Source organism: Hemibagrus wyckioides, linkage group LG10 (genome assembly GCF_019097595.1).
Source record: "Hemibagrus wyckioides isolate EC202008001 linkage group LG10, SWU_Hwy_1.0, whole genome shotgun sequence".
NCBI classification, from domain to species: domain Eukaryota; kingdom Metazoa; phylum Chordata; class Actinopteri; order Siluriformes; family Bagridae; genus Hemibagrus; species Hemibagrus wyckioides.
The window spans coordinates 4976388-4994062 of NC_080719.1; the positions used below are offsets into that span (position 1 = coordinate 4976388).

Genomic DNA, 17675 nt, shown 5'->3' on the forward strand with positions numbered 1-17675 from the left:
CATGCCTAGGTGCTTGATTTTATACACCTGTGGCCATGGAAGTGATTGGAACACCTGATTCTGTTTATTTGGATGGGTGAGCGAATAATTTTGGCAATATAGTGTATATATACCTAATTACATTAATGTTTATAAATAAATATGTGTGTAATTAATTAATTTTGTTAGGAACTCATTCATGTTTCAGTGGGCTTTTTTTTTTTAAAGCGCACCCTGTGCCTCGTGTAGCAGGTTTATTTCGTCAGCTCTTAATGGCTGAAGGATCCACACACATTTTTGTTGTTCTTCCCACAGCAATGCTGTGAACAATGTGACGTGACACGCGGAGAGACATGTGAGCCATATATGCTGATATTGCTCTGTCTCTACAGCAGGGGTCTCCAACACATTGCTCAGGAGACCCAGTTCTGAGTAGCTCGCCTAAAGCTTTATAGAATATGTGCAAAATTGAACATAACACAGTATAATACACAAAGCTAGCACCAAAACCGTACATGGAAGCTTTATATAAACGTAAATCTATAAGCACACATTGAAGTAGTTTGTATAAAGGATGAAAACAAACACATGGCGGATCCATTCAACTTTGAAGCTGCTGGGGATTCGACAGCATTAGGAATAAAGCTACGATGCTGCCAAAGTAAAACCAGTGAATGAATTCAATTCAATTTATTTGTATAGCACCTTTTACAATGGACATTGTCTCAAAGCAGCTTTACAAAAGAAGAGAAACAGAGAAAGGAGAGGAAAAAAAATAGCTGACTAAATAAAAATAAAAATAAATTAATAAATAATAAACTATTTTATCCCTATTTTATTTTATCCCTCAATGAATCTATCTAGACATTTCTTATTAGTGCAGGTGGTGTTTCTTAATAAAGTACTCTTTAATATTTCCCATTGATGTCTGTCCTTGATTATTCGAAACAACAACTAAATCTACTACATATCCAGAGTGAAAATGTTACAGTCGCACAATGACAAGTATGCCAAAAAAACAGAAAATAACACACAGGTTTTAATCAGCACAGAGATTTTAATTAGCATAGAATTAATAAATAAATACAAACACACATAATACATAAATATATACATAATAATATTTTGGGGTTACAGTAGTACATTAAAGACCTCCTGCCAGAATGGATCAATGGTAGCACTGTCAATGGGAGTAATCCTGAGCTCCTGATGAGTGAAGGGTTGTTTAAAGTTGTTGGCATCCATTTTGCTTGTAATTTGTGGTTTAAAAGGCGGCGTAATCTTCCTCTGTTCCAGAAGAACCCAGTCGATCTCACTGAAGAACGGATGAAATTTGATGGCTTCCTCCTGACCCTGTAATGCCACACAGCCAAGCCGAGCCGCAGGACACTTCAACAGGAACGCCTTGAGAATTCTTACTGCCTTGCAGCTCAGCCAACATGGGAAGCATGGAGCATCCTGTAGGATGGACTTGAACAACGTCGCCTTATTCTCAGCATCAAATGGAGTATAGCCCACCATCATCTCATACATGATGACACCTAGACACCACCAGTCCACCGATGCACCATATTCACTTTCCAGCAGTATCTCAGGTGCCATGTAAAGAGGTGTACCACAGAATGTGTTGGTGGTCTTGCCATCTAGAATGCCCCCTTTGCACAAGCCGAAGTCAGCAACCTTGCAGTGGCCATCAGCATCTAACAGGACGTTGCTGGGTTTGAGGTCTCTGTGAATGATGCCGTTGCGGTGGAGGAACATGAGAGCAGAGACGATCTCAGCAGCATAAAAGCGAGCACGCGATTCGTTAAATCGGCCAGAGCGTGCAATGTGATATGCAAGATCGCCTCCGTTTACGTACTCCATAGCAAAGCACAAGCGTTCATTAGTCTGGAAGCTGTAGCAGAGCTGGGTGAGGTAGGGGTGTTCCATACCCAGTTCCAGGACATGTCTCTCTATCACCGTGTTGAGCACACCTTTAAAACTCTGAATCTTGTCCTTCTTCAGCATCTTTACCGCAAACACCTCATCGGTGCCTCTGAGTTCGGCCAGAAAAACCTTGCCAAATCCACCCCTTCCGAGCACTTTGAGGAGCTCGAAATCCTCTAGGCTCTTCTTTTTAAACTGCAGCTCTATGCTGCTCAACTTTAAATCATCCTCACTCAGATGTAGACTTGGCTCTACTTTCTGCACTTCCTCATTGTGATCAAGAGATGGTGGTGTTATGTCTCTGTCGCATGACCTCAGGCGATCCTCCTCTGGTTGTTCCGGAGGCTCTGGAGTTTCTGCAACTTTGTCAGTCGTTTTCTGTCTCTGCTCACTGCAATGGAGAAACAAGCACAGCAGATTAACACTTCTATACATTAGAACAGTTTTTATTTTTCTGGCAGAGATTCAATGGTGGGCAAAGTAGAGATACTCTAGATAAAATGTTACTCCAGTAAAAGTAGAACATTGAACAAAGAAGACATTCTCAGGCAGTCTTCTGTCATTAACATTGGATTTCATATTAAAGAAAATGGCCATTATGATTATTGATAATGGAAATAGATACTTAAGTACAGTAACGAGTTACATTTACTTCATTACTGTCCACCACTGCAGAGATTATACTGGTGGTGGAGTTATGTCCAGCAATTCCACAAACAGGATCAAACAGACATACAGTACTTAAATATTAAAAGGTGTAGCTAAGATTTCTGAGCTTGAAATTATACAGTCTGCCGTCCTTGTACTTTTCCCTGGCATTTGGTCAGTCAACAAATGTTATTGTTGAAGCTTGATCATTTTGATCATATCTGACATATTTTTTTATCATTTGAAGCCATTCTGATATTTTTCCAAGTAACATAACAGTTATAAGTTATGGTAAAAATGGCTGCCACGCTCTTTAGACCTGCGGCCTTCTTCCAAAGCACAATTTGGTTTAAGAAAGGTGGCCCTGGCAACCTTTCCCAAGCTGTGCTTCCCCAAAGAGGCAAAACACTCAGAGTGTGTGGCCAATTAGCACCTGAACAATATATCTAACTTCCAAATTTAACATTAGCCTTCATATTTAACATTTATTTATTTAATTACCTTTCATCAATGATCTCCATGACGTTATTACATCTCATCAGCTTCACTTTGTTCTTCTTCTTCTGCTCACAAATACACCAATGTTCAGTTTTATGCACATAAACACAAGGTATTACATATTACCAAATTTCAAACACACTGCAGAGAAATATCATGTCTTCTCCTTATCCAAGTTTCTCAAAGTTTCTCAAGACATTTCTCCAAAGCATTTCAACGTATTATTTGTAAATCAGTATCTATGGTCCATCCTTACCCTCCTCACACACTGAAATAAGCCCAATGAGATTCCCATCGCAGAACAATCTTCTTGTAAATAAAGACGAACGCGATCGAAACACAAATTACAAATACACAATGCAACACTTCATACGGCGTAAGAATCTGGCATGTGGTCTCTATATGCTCTCAAACGGTCACTATCATGTCACTGTGTGGTCTAATTCTGTAGTGTAAATTCTCTGATTCTAATTTTTTTTAAAATTAAACCTGGATTTATTTGTATTTTTGTTTTACACAACTCAAGGTGACTACTACTTCTACTACTACTACTACTACTACTACTACTACAAATACAAGTAATAATTATAATTCTTTATGTAGCTCTTTTATTTTACCGCTTCAAATATTCCTGCTATAATTTCTAGATCATTTCTATGGAGGAGAGATTGAAAAGAGCCGAGCACAGCTGATGCCTTAGACTATATGAGCTGTATCTGATAACTATAACTTATGGGAAAATGTGTTATGGTGGCAGTATTTTGCATTTGTTTTGTTGACAAGTCCGTCCATACGTCCATGCATTCTATTTCTGTAGATTCTGATCTACAGATTCTGTAGATTCTATCATTACATGGTATTTCTGTAGAAATAGAATTCTACACTTATCTAACACAGGGTCACATTGAGCCAGGAGCCTGTATCAAAAAGCTAGGGCACAAGGCAGGGGATAGATACGCTGGACACCCTGACACCACTACAGGGCACAATCACACACACACACACACACACACATTTACACACTCCAGACAATTTAGAGGTGCCAGTAGGCCTGTCTTGTCCATGTATTTGGATTGGTGGAGGAAACTGGAGAACACACAAACTCCACACACACACACACACGGTGGAGACAGGACTCATTAAATATATATTAAACAAACAAACAAACAAAAAACAGCAGCAAAAATAAAGAGGTATTGAGGTAGTGTTTAAAATTTTTTATCTGAAATATAGTTCCAGGGTTTTTAGGGTGATGTAGGAAAAACATCTTCCATTGGTTAAGTTGAATGCTGAGGATGATGAAAACCAAAACAACAGCAACAACAACAACACAAAAATATAATCTGGTTGCTGAGAGTAAACACACCAATGCATGTATCCTGTAAAAAATAATAAATTAATTTAAAAAAAGGTAATAATAAGAAGAAATATATTACCATGGCTGCCGATTCCTCCATGCTCATGCTTCAAAGTTATCTTTATCCTGGAAAACCCCACTTCTGAAATGGACAAAATCCTTAATATCAAAGTTCTGCACTTGCTTACGCTTATACTTTGACCAAGAGTTCTAGAGTGCAGTAATCTTATACTTTTCGAGAATGTGACTTTACAATGATACCATTTTCACTTTCCATATTCGGTTTCCTATTCAATCAGAGCCCCAGAAGCGACCTCCAGGCTTATAGCTCATTTGTTTCATTATTGATGCCACTATACTACAGTATGTGTGTGGAAGAAACAGCAAACAGTGGAGCAGATACGACTGCAGATGTGCCTTGAACACACTGTAGTCTGTATAATCAATATATAATATGTAAAATCAATAGCATGCTGGCTAAATGGAGCTCTAAAGCTTATACTTGTTACATATTATTCTCATAAAAATGCATTTCACATTAACATTAATGCATTTGGCAGAGGTTTTTATTCAAAGTCACTTACACAATGCAATCAAGGTATAAATATAAGCAGATATAATAAGGATATACAAATAAATACACAATCATGTTTCACCTCAACAAGATTCTTCATGTGACACTTAAACTCAGGGCAGTTCTTTAAGGGTGCTTTGTGTATGAATGCAAGATGAGGAAAATGAAGTCCATGTGTGAGATTTTATATTACTGTAAGTTGAAATGTAGAAGAAGTACTGAGGGCACGAAGCCTTTATTATCGCCTCAAATACATTACGGCACAGTGGAATTCTTTTCTTCACATATCCAAGGTGAGGAAGTTGTGGTCAGAGCACAGGGGCAGCTATGATACAGTACCCCTGGAGCAGAGAGGGTTAAGAGCCTTGCTCAGTTGCCTAAAAGTGGACCTTGGTGGTGCTGGGGCTTGAACACCGCTCTTCCAATCAACAACCCAAAGCCTTAACCACTTGAACAACCACTGCCCCATCAGACAGTGTTACCCTGACCTTCAAAATTCAAAGGTCAAATTTACCCTGATGCAGACATTACTGTGACATGTACATTTTGTAAGTTGGAGCTGGAATTCCTCTACACTGAGATGTCAGCTTGTTTTGGTGCACATAGCAGGCATCGCATTATGTAGCTGTTGTTTTTCACTCCTTGGCTGCTATAGTCATATTTATGTTTATTTCTATTTGCACTACCTCAACCGCTGCTGTGTATTTTTGCACAATATTTTTGCACACTACTTTTTTACATCATTTCACTTTATCTTATTTTATTTCACTCACATTCCATTACACATGTTCTTTTCTTTCTTTTTCGGCGCTAAGTGTCCTGTGTTCTTTTGTGTTGTCTTTCTTGTATTTATTGTCTTTTGCACTGTCTTGTCTATGCTCTGTTTGCACCTAGCTGCACACTGTGCACTTTACATGGCTAAGACAAACTTCTGTCCTAGCTCTGTGGTGTTGTTTTGTGTTGAACTTTGTTGTTGTATGTTTATGTAGCACCAGGTCCTGGAGAAACGTTGTTTCATTTCACTATGTACTGCGTCAGCTATATGTGGTTGAAATGACAATAAAGCTTCTTGAATCTTGAATCTTGGAGAGAGAAAATAAATTAAAGATGGGTGCCCTGATTCCATTGACATGCTTAACAGTAACAGAGGAATGCAAACAAATGAATATTTAACAAATTTAATATACTTATTGTCTGTTGCCTCATTTTACATTTGTCTGTTCAGAAAAGGATCACAGCCGGGCAGATTTTCTGGTTTAGCTGTGCGAGTCAACATGTGAAAACTGAAGAAGGATTGTGGCTCTACCCAGTGGTCCATGTGCTTTTGTTACGTCGAGAAAATGAAGTCGTGATCCTGAGAAAACTAGAAGCAGAAAATATAATAACGCATAGGACTTCTGTACAAAACGGTCTTCTTTAAAAAATTGAAATGTGTATTGAAGTTGTTTAGGTTAACTCAAATATACTGCGTATATTAGGCCAAGTAGCAAAGCACGAGCCTTCGTCAAGTCAAGTCAAGTCAATTCAAGAAGCTTTTATTGTCATTTCAACCACATATACTGTAGCTGATACAGTACACAGTGAAATGAAACAACATTTCTCCAAGACCCTGGTGCTACATAAACAGTATACAACGTATAATTACACCAGATAACAACACAGGAGTTTGTCCTAGCCACATAAAGTGCAACGTGTGCAACCAAGAAGTACAAAAAAACCCCAACACAAGACAGGACACACAGCGCCGAAGAAGAACATGTGCAATGAAACAAAATGTAATGATGTACCGTAATGATTCGTAATACAACTGCTGACCCTGTAAGCACCTCTGTGCCTTCCAGCACTATCCCAATCTCTAAAGGATCAACCATGGAGCCACCTTTCGTGATAATCCTCAGTGTTTGCTGTTCCACTTCATCCAGGTCCACACGAGTATCCTTAAAGAAAAGCATAGCAAATGTGTATTCACTTGCAAAAATACTTGCCATGTTTTCGATTGGTTTATAGTGGGATAAAATATAATACTTTTAAATACCCGCCCTTCAAAATCGGCTACATTCTTTTCAGTATTTTATTAACACTCTGTACAACAACTCTGAATAATACAAAGTCATATGAGGTTGTATGCTTGGTGCTGCTTGGCTCAGTAGGTCAGCCTACATTTGTTGTCATAGATATGTTTTTACAAAGTCGACTGTAACTTTGAACCCAAAATACTTCCCACACGCTGCTTTTAAATGATTTGGGGGTCGTAATTGTCCGCTCAAGGCAGCTCTGCTACTTGCTGTTATCTTCCATTTTCTTATCATTAGCTTAATTTACTGATAAGTCAAGATGACATTCCAAACATTTAGGGAGCCCACTGTTGGATCAGATGCTAAACAACAAAATGAAAAGCTGTCTAATGCACTTAAGCTGCACATTAATATTCATATGGGTTCAAATTATAGTTCGGATATGAATTTTTCACATCCAAATACCAGTTAAAAAGTGACAGCCCTGGCTATGTGTCCTAGTCTGTCTGTTTTTTGGTCTATATATATATATATGATATATATATATCTTTACATATATATATATATATATATATATATATATATATATATATATATATATATATATATATATATATATATATATATATATATATATATATATATATATATATATATATATATAAATCATTATATATAAATCACAAAACATCTAACTTAAATCATTTACCTTTGATATTGTGTGTGAAAACAACATTTTGTCAAAAGGTGAATTGGCATTTACTTCTCTTTTGGCAAGGCGCTTAATTCTAATTAATTGGGAACAGTCATTTCCCCCTTCTTTTAACAGTGGGAATTGGTGGTATTTTCTCTCTCTCTCTCTCTCTCTCTCTCTTTTTTTTGTTTATACACTGAAAAGGCATAGCATTATGACCACCTGCCTAAGATTGTGTTGGTCCCCCTTTTGCAGCAGTTTGAGCAACAGTAGCTCGTCTGTTGGATCGGATTACACGGATTAGCCTTCGCTCCCTACGTGCATCAATGAGCCTTGGTTGCCCATGACCCTGTCGCCGGTTCACCACTGTTCCTTCCTTGGACCACTTTTGATAGATACTGACCACTGCAGACCGGGAACACCCCACAAGAGCTGCAGTTTTGGAGATGCTCTGATCCAGTGGTCTAGCCATCACAATTTGGCCTTAAAACTTGCTCAAATCCTTACGCTTCTCCATTTTTCCTGCTTCTAACACATCAACTTTGAGGACAAAATGTTCACTTGCTGTCTAATATATCCCACCCACTAACAGGTGCCATGATGAGGAGATCATCAGTGTTATTCACTTCACCTGGCAGTGCTCATAATGTTATGCCTGATCGGTGTATATGCTACATGTACACAATGCTAAAGCACAATGTCTGTATGCATGCTGCGTTGTTAGTTGTGTTGATATGTGAATGTATGTTATTGATTGTTATTTAAATATATATAAAAGGGGGGATAAAAGTGACAGCACTAATGAGACAGAATGTTTTCAAGTAACAACATATTTAAGAAAGAAAATAAAGGTTTTACTTAAGTCTATTGTTTTACTTTTGTCTAATTGGTTGAAACTGATTATTAGGTTTGGAGCTCACCTTTCAAGGTGGTCGATTTCAGTAAATCAGACAAATACCATAGAGCATTCTGTGTATTCCAGACACTCACTGGTAATGTCTGATGAGATTATCAGCGTCTGCGTTTTTCCACAGCATTGGTCTAAAATGTACAATGAACAAAAAGCTGCTTTTCATGGTGGATACACACAAAAGCACACATATACACAGCCCTCCATAATGTTTCAGGACAAAGACACTCATCATTCATCTTCACTGATGGTGTAACTGCTGATGGCAAAGTAATTCAGAAGTAAAATGAATTTGAAAAATCTTAACTGTTCACATTCTGCTGCAATACCCTATACCATGACAATGATTTCCATGGTGTGTTTGTTCATATAAACAAATAATAGTTAAAAGGCAAAGTAATTTAGTATATTTAAAAACTTTCATATGTACATAATTAACTGATTTCATTTGGAGCTTGTGCATCTAGAGAGGGACATATTTGCTGATATTGCTCTGTCTCTACAGAAATAAAACACCTGGACGCACCCTTCTGACCCTTCTGAGCAAATGTCTGTGCTTAATTATTCAAATGAACTAAATCAACACCACCAGAGTGCAGATGTGAGGCAAATATCGGATGTCGGATAGAGTGACGCCCTCACAAAAGAAGATCAGGTCTTTTCTGGGAATGGTGCTGTACTATCGGTGTAGCCAAGCCCTCGTTCAACCTAACCAAAAGGGAAGACAGGCTTTGTGAAAGGTGCTGCAAATTTTTAAGAAATTGAACCCTGGAGACTGGAAGCAAGAACACAGTGAAGTGTTACATAAGTTGGCAGGTAGCCCTGTTAGAATCTGTTGTGCTGGCTCATCCTGATTTCACTTGACCATCATTTTCAAGTGTTGTGTATTAATCAAAATGCCTGAACCTGAAGGAAGAGCTCCTCTGGAAAGCATTAAAACATCAAGCCCTCTGCAGGCTGCATAGATTTTTGGCTGCCAGCGGTCACACTGTGGATGTCCTGGTCATAACTGACCTTTTTACTAAGTTGGCCCATGCTTTTCCTTGTTATGACCAATCAGCTAGGCCATTTGCGAGATTGCTATTGGACAGGTACTTCTGTGTTTTTGACTTTCTAGAAAAGATCAGTTTGAGTCAAGGAGCCAACTTCAAAAGCCAAGTGATTTTGGAAGATGCTGGAATGAAGAAGTTCAGAATGTCTACATATCAACCCATGGGCAATGGTCATGCTGGGTGATTTAACAAAACCTTGGATAACATGATCAAGGCATTGCATTTATATTTCTAGAAATTGACAGACACCCATAATCCAGAGTGACTTACATTTTTTTTATATAACTGAGCAATTGCAGGTTAACGGCCTTGCTTAGCGGCAGCCGATGGTGGAGTCGAACTCACAACCTTATGATCCAAGGCCTTAACCACTAAGCTACCACTTCCCACCAAGGAGCAAGCAGAAATGCCTGCAGTGTAGAGAGGGACAGTCATCACACACAGATTACGATTCATGGGCGAGGTGAAGAAGGCCTGACAACGTCTATATCATCCCAGACCTTTGAAGGACTTCAGACTGCACTCAAAGTGCTTAGAAACTAACACCTGCACCATAGTGAGCATCCTGATGGGAAACATCACAACCTGGTTTGGAAACAGCACCAAGCAGGACAGACGAGCCCTACAGAGAGTGGTGCGATCAGCTGAGCGCATCATTCACACTGAGCTCCCTGATCTGCAATCCATCAGCACCAAAGCCAGGAAGACAGAGGAGGACCTCATCCATCTGAACAATGGACTCTTCTCACTGTTGCAGTCAGGGAAGTGCTTTCGCTCCCTAAAGGAGGAGGAACTTCACCCTGTGAGCCATGCAGGCCCTCAACCAGTTGCACACTGAGAACTGAGAAATAATCAGACTTGGTTCTAGTCTCACTCACTTACACACACACTCACACAACTGACCAAAGACTAGATTATCATGATATTGCACTCCACTCACTATTCTATAACATATTCTATAACATAACTCCTATGAGTAATTTTTTGTCTTGGTCACGTTTTACTTTATTTTATTCTTTTTTTTTTTTTTAAATTTATTTATTTTTACTATATCTATCCTCATAGCTCTACCTTGGAACTGTACTGCAACATTTATTTAACTCTTATTTAACTCTCTCTGATGGGAAGATTTTTGTACAAGCATTTCACTACTTAGAAGTGCAGTGTGTACTGACATTGTGTATTGACATTGCACTGTAATCAGAGCCTGCTGAGGCATCTGTTCTGTTTCTAAATACACGTGCTCAGAATGCATTCAATCAACACCATAATAAATGGCACTGATTACATTTGCTGCACAAATACACAGACTTTTGAGTCCATACTCTGCTGCTCTTCCATTTCAGGACTAAATAAAATTAGGTTTTAAATGAATGACTCAAACGCGCGTCTTTTATAGCTTAATACAACATAAATAATACATCATAAATATAATATAATATAATATAAATAAATAAATACTAGTAAATATTTCAAATAGAGTGACTGAGACTCGTGTTATAAACTGAACTACACACTCTAGTGTTGATTTTGAGAACTGCACCCAGTAAGCCTTAAATAATAATAATAATAATAATAATAATAATAATAATAATAATAATAATAATAATAATAATCGTCGTGTTATGTTAGTAAATTAAAAGGATTGTCTATGTTGTACGTGTAGAGATTATGTATGTATGTTTTAGTCATTTTTGTACTAATGCGTTAACTTTTGTACTCAAATGTAGTTATTCTTGCTATTATTCAGATTGACACGGCTTTTATTGTATTAAAATACTTTATTATTATTATTAATATTATTTATCTACGTTTAAAAATGTCTTTCATGTTTCTGTCCGGTTGATTTGTTAAGTTTTTACACGCATTGTTGTTACAGGGGAGTTTCCCCGGTGAGTAACGATGTGACGTAAAACGTCATGAGTTACGTTCAATGCGGAAGTGGCAAAGAAGCTTCATATCATTTCCAACATCGGAATTGAATACACCTCCCTGCTTAGTTTTGACACGAAATCGAAGAAAGGTACGTTTAAAACGATAGGTTTCTAACTTGTTGCTGATTCACACAGCTTTGTTTGCTTGTTTGTCTGCTGTTTCAAGGATATGATCTTTGTTTACTTTCCTTCCTTTGACGTTAGCTGCCTAAATAGCCTGCCGGTTAGTGTTGTTTCTTCCTGGTATGGTTACTCTTGTTTTTTGGGGCCTTTTTTCCCCCTACTCGTTTTCCGATTTCTGTGTTGTGATTGGTTCGGTAGTTCTCTGTATGAGCAATCCATTGGGTGGAAGCGATGATTGACGCAAGAATATGACTACTAACCAATCGTAATGAAGGGGCGGGATTTCTTCGAATACGGGTGGTGAAAAATAACGCGTTTCCTGGTTTGCTAGCTTGGTTGACGCTAACTTGTTTATTTACACGCGCGAACTTTATTTACATATTTGATACAGAACGTTAGTGTATTTTTTTTATTAGCAATAATTTGCATTGTAAGCATATCGAAAATGTCTTTATGTGATAATTAGCTGGTTGTGATGATTGTCCTTTAACGCAAATAGACTCGGGCAGCTTAGCTGAACATGGCTGTACTGTGGTATTGGTATCAGCTTTTACATAGTTTTATGGGTATTATGTTATAATATTATTATATTATTATATTATGTTATCTTATAGCTCTTATATTTTATAATAACTTGAAATTTATGAATGGTCTGTTATCCTATCACCCAAAAGACAGTAATTCTCAGACCTTATCAATCTCTAAAGCTGTGTCAAGGGCTGTACATATAACATTGTGTTGTTTTGTGCTTGTTTTGTGTTTTGTAATCATCCACAGCGGTCTGTCCGTCATGCTCGGTAGTGGATTCAAAGGAGAGAGACTGCGAGTCAATCTCAGACTCGTCATCAACCGCCTTAAACTGCTTGAGAAGAAGAAAAGTGAGTCTTTTTTCCTCCCTCTCCTCTCTCTTTTTCACTTCTTGTTATAAAGCCGTAGATATAATTTCTGAATCTTTTTCTCTTTTCTATATCTCCAGCTGAATTAGCCCAGAAAGCCCGAAAGGAGATAGCAGACTACCTGTCGGCAGGTAAAGATGAGCGAGCACGGATCAGGGTGGAGCATATCATCAGAGAAGATTATCTGGTGGAGGCCATGGAGATTCTAGAGTTGTACTGTGATCTGCTGCTGGCCCGCTTTGGTCTAATCCAGTCTATGAAGTGAGTTTCTGAGACAAGCAGTTAACTAGTAATTGCCAATAATGAGATTCGCTATCGTAATGCTTAAAGTTACAGCTCTGCCTCAGCAAGCGCTGGCACTGGAGACTCATGAACTCATGAAAAATGTGACATAAACACCTCCTTATTGAAACCTTCACCATAGCAACAATTTTTTTGGAAAAGATCAGGTTTTGTGGAATGTCTGCTATACAAGATTTTCTATGGTATAAACCTGTGATTTGAATTACTGTCAAAGCTGCTAATATAGTAAATAAATCAACACCTTCTTTAGAAATCAGTGGAAAACATTAACATCTCAGACAGTTTTCCTGTGCGCCCACTCAGTCTGCATCGTCAGAGTAATAGAATAGAATTTAACATAACGACTATAATCAGATTTTAGCAGTGAATATTAACCAAGGAAGGCGGCTCATTCAAGTAATGATATAATTTCCGCTATACCCTGATATTACACATATAGACGTCCTACTGAACTTTTGTATTTTGTGCTATATGGCATACGAAGGCTTTATTATATTCTATATTTATTTTGTTCCTTGCAGTACAGAAAAGCGACCTGACACTGTTAATGCCACAGTCGTACTGAGCTGAAATGTTCATCTTTATTACACTAGAGGGTAAAAAGTAAAAATGTGTATTTTTTTTTTCCTAAACTGAAAACTCTGACTAGATTTGTGAACATTTCTTTGTCCTCACATTTTGAAAATATGCTGTGAATTCCAGAGGATTCCCAGTTCATGGTACAGTTAATTTAGATTCCCAGCAGAAATAAAAATGTTGACTAAATGATAAAAGAGCAGCTGTAATACAACACAGCCATCGCGGTGTCAGCTACCTTCTGTGGGGTGCCATTACTTTTGTTCTAACTGAATAGTTATAATAATTCAAAGCTGAAATTAGAGATTCACATTAATGCGCATTTATACATATGTGCACTCTCCGAACTAACCGGATTTTCACAAATGTTGAAATGATCCTGTGAACGATTTCCGAATGATTTCGGCCATTTCCACTTTGAATCGAGTTTTGACTTCTTCCTCACAGAGAGCTGGATCCTGGCCTTCAGGAAGCAGTGTCCACTCTGATTTGGGCGGCTCCTCGCCTTCAATCAGAAGTCACCGAGCTTAAAATCGTGAGTATCCTTACAATCACACACATATAACACAAGATTGCAGACTGAGTTTTCTCATCGTGATCTTGTTTCTTCGGCAGGTTTCAGACCAGCTGTGTGCCAAATACAGCAAGGAGTACGGCAAGCTGTGTAGGACAAACCAGATCGGAACAGTCAACGACCGAGTATGACTTTATTCACAATAGCATTTATTACTTTTAAAGCGTACACTTTTAGGCGTAACTTCTATGTTTGTTTGTTTTTTTTTTCCCCCAGCTCATGCACAAACTCAGTGTGGAAGCCCCGCCAAAGATCCTGGTGGAACGTTACCTCATTGAAATAGCCAAAAACTACAACGTCCCGTATGAACCGGACGCTATGGTGCGGGTAAGGTGCACCAGTACTTCGCTAAGTGTCACTTCATGTTGAGTTTAATTTAAGAGATTGTGTTTAATTCAGTACTGTGTTTATAGCCGGAGGTCGGAGAGGAAGCAGACCTTATAGACGTCGACAGCGACTTTAAGAAGCACGGTGGTGGAGGTGGAGGAGGTGGAGGGTTCTCTGCTCCTCCGGCTGTTGCTATGCCCATGCCTATGCCCATGCCCATGCCAACACCTACAGCCTTCAACTACCCTTCACCCAAAGGAGCTGTGAGTCACGCCTCCTCCTTATTAGTCACAGCCATGCCTCTTTTTCAGCCACGCTTCTTTATTAGTTACATAGTAAATTACTGCTAATTTAGCCAGCATGCTTTTCTAAGCCTCTGCATGCTTTTCTTTCCCACTGTGTACAGGAGCCCTTCAGTGCTCCTACTGCCACCTATGATGTTGGCTTTACCAACTTCCAGCCTCCGGTGAGGGGAGGGCAGCCGCCTCAACTCCCCAGCTGCCCCCCAACCTACGAGTCTGTAAGTGCAAGTACCCCTGCCCCCTCCTCACCCTTCCAGCAGACCCAGGACGTCCTTTTGGCCTTTCAGGAAAGAGGAGTTTGTTCTAGTTCATATGCACTGTCTCTTGTCACTGCTTTGCCTCCTCTTTATTTGTTAATTTTTTAAAAACTAACCCCTGCGTCTCATTGTTTACCAAATCCGAGGTTTACGAGAAGATAACGAGGTTAAATTTCAGATAGATCGTCACTAAATGATCGCCACTGAATCACTACTCTACAGTCGAGTGTAAAAGTTGGCACTCCCTTGACATCCCACTCCTCTCTCTTCCTGCTATGTCTCTGGACTTCCTGAATTGCTTCCTCCTTGTTCCTTTCCTGACTTGTTTTTTTCAATTGCTTCCTTTTTTCCTTCCTTCCTCAGATACTACCTTCCTGACTTCATTCCTCTCTCACTTACTTCCTTATTTCCATACTGACTTCCTTTTATCCCTCACTCACCTCCCTCTCCCTCCGTTACTTACTTCCTGACTTAGATCCTTACTGACTCTCCTATCGGACATTGTTCCGTCCTTTTTTCTTTTTTTCCCCTTCTTTACCTACGCACTAATTTAGTAATCTTTTCAACAGTAACAAAACAGAATCACTATTTTAAGCTTCTTCTCAGTGTTGCATAAATATTCTTTAATGACTAACAATCTAATTCAGAAGATTCTAGCTGGTGTATTACATGATTGTGGGATATTTCATTTTGTAATGTTTACTAACAGTTTATGTTCCATTAACGATTTTGGTGTGTGGATAAACATAACCCTTATTCAGCAAACTTTTGCACTCACTTGTATCTAGTGGTTATATTCTGATGTTTAAATCCAGTGATTATAAATCCATTAATGAACATGCTCAGATTTTTGCTTACTAGCCTAAAAAAAGCAAACAAAGCAGAGCTGGAATGCGAAAAGCGTTTTCCTTTTCTTTAGAGGAATAAGAGACTAACCCCGCCATCTTACCAATAATTTACAAAACAGTATCATGTTTTTAATTCTCTCTAACATGTATTTGGTTTTTATTGAAGATTGATGAGTTGGCTCTCAAACCCTCGGCTTCTCCCCAGGTTGTTCCAGGTACGTATCCGTATCCTGTGTACCCTCGTAGCGTAGTTATAGAAGTTTATGTCCTCCTGTCACCTCACTGTGAATTTCTCTACGCAGGCCCTGGTCCGTCTGCTCAGATCTACGATAACAACGTTCTTCCCGAGCTTCCCTCGGTCCCCGACACGCTCCCTAACTCCTCCTTGGGCGGCAATCCCGGTGCTTCAGACGACATTGACTTTGACGACCTGTCACGGCGCTTCGAGGAGCTCAAGAAGAAGACCTAATCTCTGAAAAGCCCACGTCTGTACGTCCGGTGGATGGAATCTTCAGGAGAAGCAAAAAAACAAATAAAAAAATAAGCCCTGGTCAGATTATATACACAAAATCTTCATCTGAAGCAATGATTTTTAATCACTTCAGACATCAGTGTAAGATTTACCTCATGCGAAAAAAAGGTGTCTTTCTGGTGGAGGTTACTTTACTTAAAACATTACAACATGAAGGATCTGATGGAATTCGAACACAAGACTATTGCTAGAATCCCTTTTTTAAAGCACTTTCCATGTATGGCCTTTCTCCAATGTAAAGCAATGTATTATAGCTACAGCATTGCCACGCCCACACGGTGTGATGTCACCTCCTTTTAACTAAACTTTGCTGTTACTGTCATTCATCTGGATTTTTTCCTTTCCATTAAATAACACAGTAATGGGAGTTAAATATTAACAATGATAAAGACTGAAGCCACTGATATTAGTGTAGGAAGTGTTAAATAAGTCGGCGGTTGTTTTCCGCACTAACAAAACAGACTGGTCTAACCCGTCGGCTACTGATTACACCCAGTGACGAGGCAGGGACTTTTCGAATGACCTAACCCACCATGTCACTGCTCAATAGGGCTATTCGTCATGTGACCTGAGTATCTCTGGAATGACACAGCTTTTTTTTTTTTTTCTCTCCACTGGTACTAAGTAAATAAAATATTAAGTGGCAGCAGTCTTGCTTATTTCTACATAATTCTAGAAATCCTATTACCAGGTTTGCTTTCTTTGTTCAAGATGAAACCTTTACACAAGAACACGATCATAACAAACAACAAACTGACTCTTGATTTAAAGATAAAACACTCCTAGTATTATTATTCCCTTTATCATTATATTATCATATCCAGATCTGTGGCCTTGTCTTTACATTTAGGTCCGGTTTCTAAATGTATATTCATTTTTATTGGTGAAGGGTTACCTTTTTTTGTTGTTGTCGTTGTTGTTGTTCTTGGCTTCTGGAGAGTGTTAATATTTTCGTTTTGTTTGTATAGTTCTAAAATTCTTTCCCTTCTCGTAACACTACTGTGCAGAAACGTCTCCATTCAGATCAGCTATAAGGAGCAATATGATATGAGCTTTAGGAATGTTTGTTACTTGTTATAACATGTACTGGAAACATATATAGGACGGTCATCTAATAAAGTATATTTGCTCATAACTTTTCTCAAACGACGGATTTTATTAAAGGACTGATTTTGAGTCACGTTTTTCAAGGTATGTTTCTTCATTGACGGCATGGCACAGACCCTGGAAACAATAAAAAGTACAGTATGCTTCTTTAAGGTAAAGAAAGAAAGGTTGTTATAACAAAGATTCTTCACCAGAGGGCGCTCTAACTACTACTTCTGCCTGGTCGTACTTCAAACTCAA

The 17675-nt window shown here is 38.6% G+C and overlaps 2 protein-coding genes across 5 annotated transcripts; one reads left to right on the forward strand and one right to left on the reverse strand.

Annotated features, from left to right (window-relative positions):
* Positions 1-1110: 1110 nt before the first annotated feature.
* Positions 1111-6973, reverse strand: LOC131360656 (protein kinase C epsilon type-like). Its single transcript, XM_058401299.1, has 3 exons — positions 6773-6973; positions 3058-3119; positions 1111-2299 (listed from the first exon to the last, which is right to left on the reverse strand). Exons 1-3 carry the CDS (start codon positions 6971-6973, stop codon positions 1111-1113), a joined length of 1452 nt encoding a protein of 483 aa, XP_058257282.1.
* Positions 6974-11539: 4566 nt separating this feature from the next.
* Positions 11540-17463, forward strand: ist1 (IST1 factor associated with ESCRT-III). Of its 4 annotated transcripts, none has more exons than XM_058401098.1 (10): positions 11540-11679; positions 12491-12591; positions 12690-12870; positions 13936-14023; positions 14104-14187; positions 14279-14389; positions 14476-14652; positions 14796-14909; positions 15963-16011; positions 16099-17463. In XM_058401098.1, exons 2-10 carry the CDS (start codon positions 12504-12506, stop codon positions 16263-16265), a joined length of 1059 nt encoding a protein of 352 aa, XP_058257081.1. In that variant the 5' UTR covers positions 11540-11679; positions 12491-12503; the 3' UTR covers positions 16266-17463. The 4 variants fall into 4 exon arrangements, with proteins under 4 accessions (XP_058257081.1, XP_058257084.1, XP_058257085.1 ...); XM_058401101.1 differs by having other exon boundaries at positions 16002-16011; XM_058401100.1 differs by lacking the exon at positions 11540-11679 and adding an exon at positions 12085-12107.
* The last annotated feature ends 212 nt before the right edge of the window (positions 17464-17675 follow it).

What these genes read in the sequence shown, in the direction of transcription:
- ist1 (XM_058401098.1), top strand. Translation starts at nt 12,504, where the DNA reads ATGCTCGGTAGTGGATTCAAAGGAGAGAGACTGCGAGTCAATCTCAGA. An exon ending in AACCGGACGCTATGGTGCGG is followed by an intron (nt 14,390 to 14,475) that starts GTAAGGTGCACC and finishes CTGTGTTTATAG; the next exon opens with CCGGAGGTCGGAGAGGAAGC. An exon ending in TTCTCCCCAGGTTGTTCCAG is followed by an intron (nt 16,012 to 16,098) that starts GTACGTATCCGT and finishes TTCTCTACGCAG; the next exon opens with GCCCTGGTCCGTCTGCTCAG.
- LOC131360656 (XM_058401299.1), bottom strand. Translation starts at nt 6,973, where the DNA reads ATGGCAAGTATTTTTGCAAGTGAATACACATTTGCTATGCTTTTCTTT. An exon ending in TTGTATTACGAATCATTACG is followed by an intron (nt 3,120 to 6,772) that starts GTACATCATTAC and finishes ATTTGTGAGCAG; the next exon opens with AAGAAGAAGAACAAAGTGAA. An exon ending in ATGGAGATCATTGATGAAAG is followed by an intron (nt 2,300 to 3,057) that starts GTAATTAAATAA and finishes TCTCCATTGCAG; the next exon opens with TGAGCAGAGACAGAAAACGA.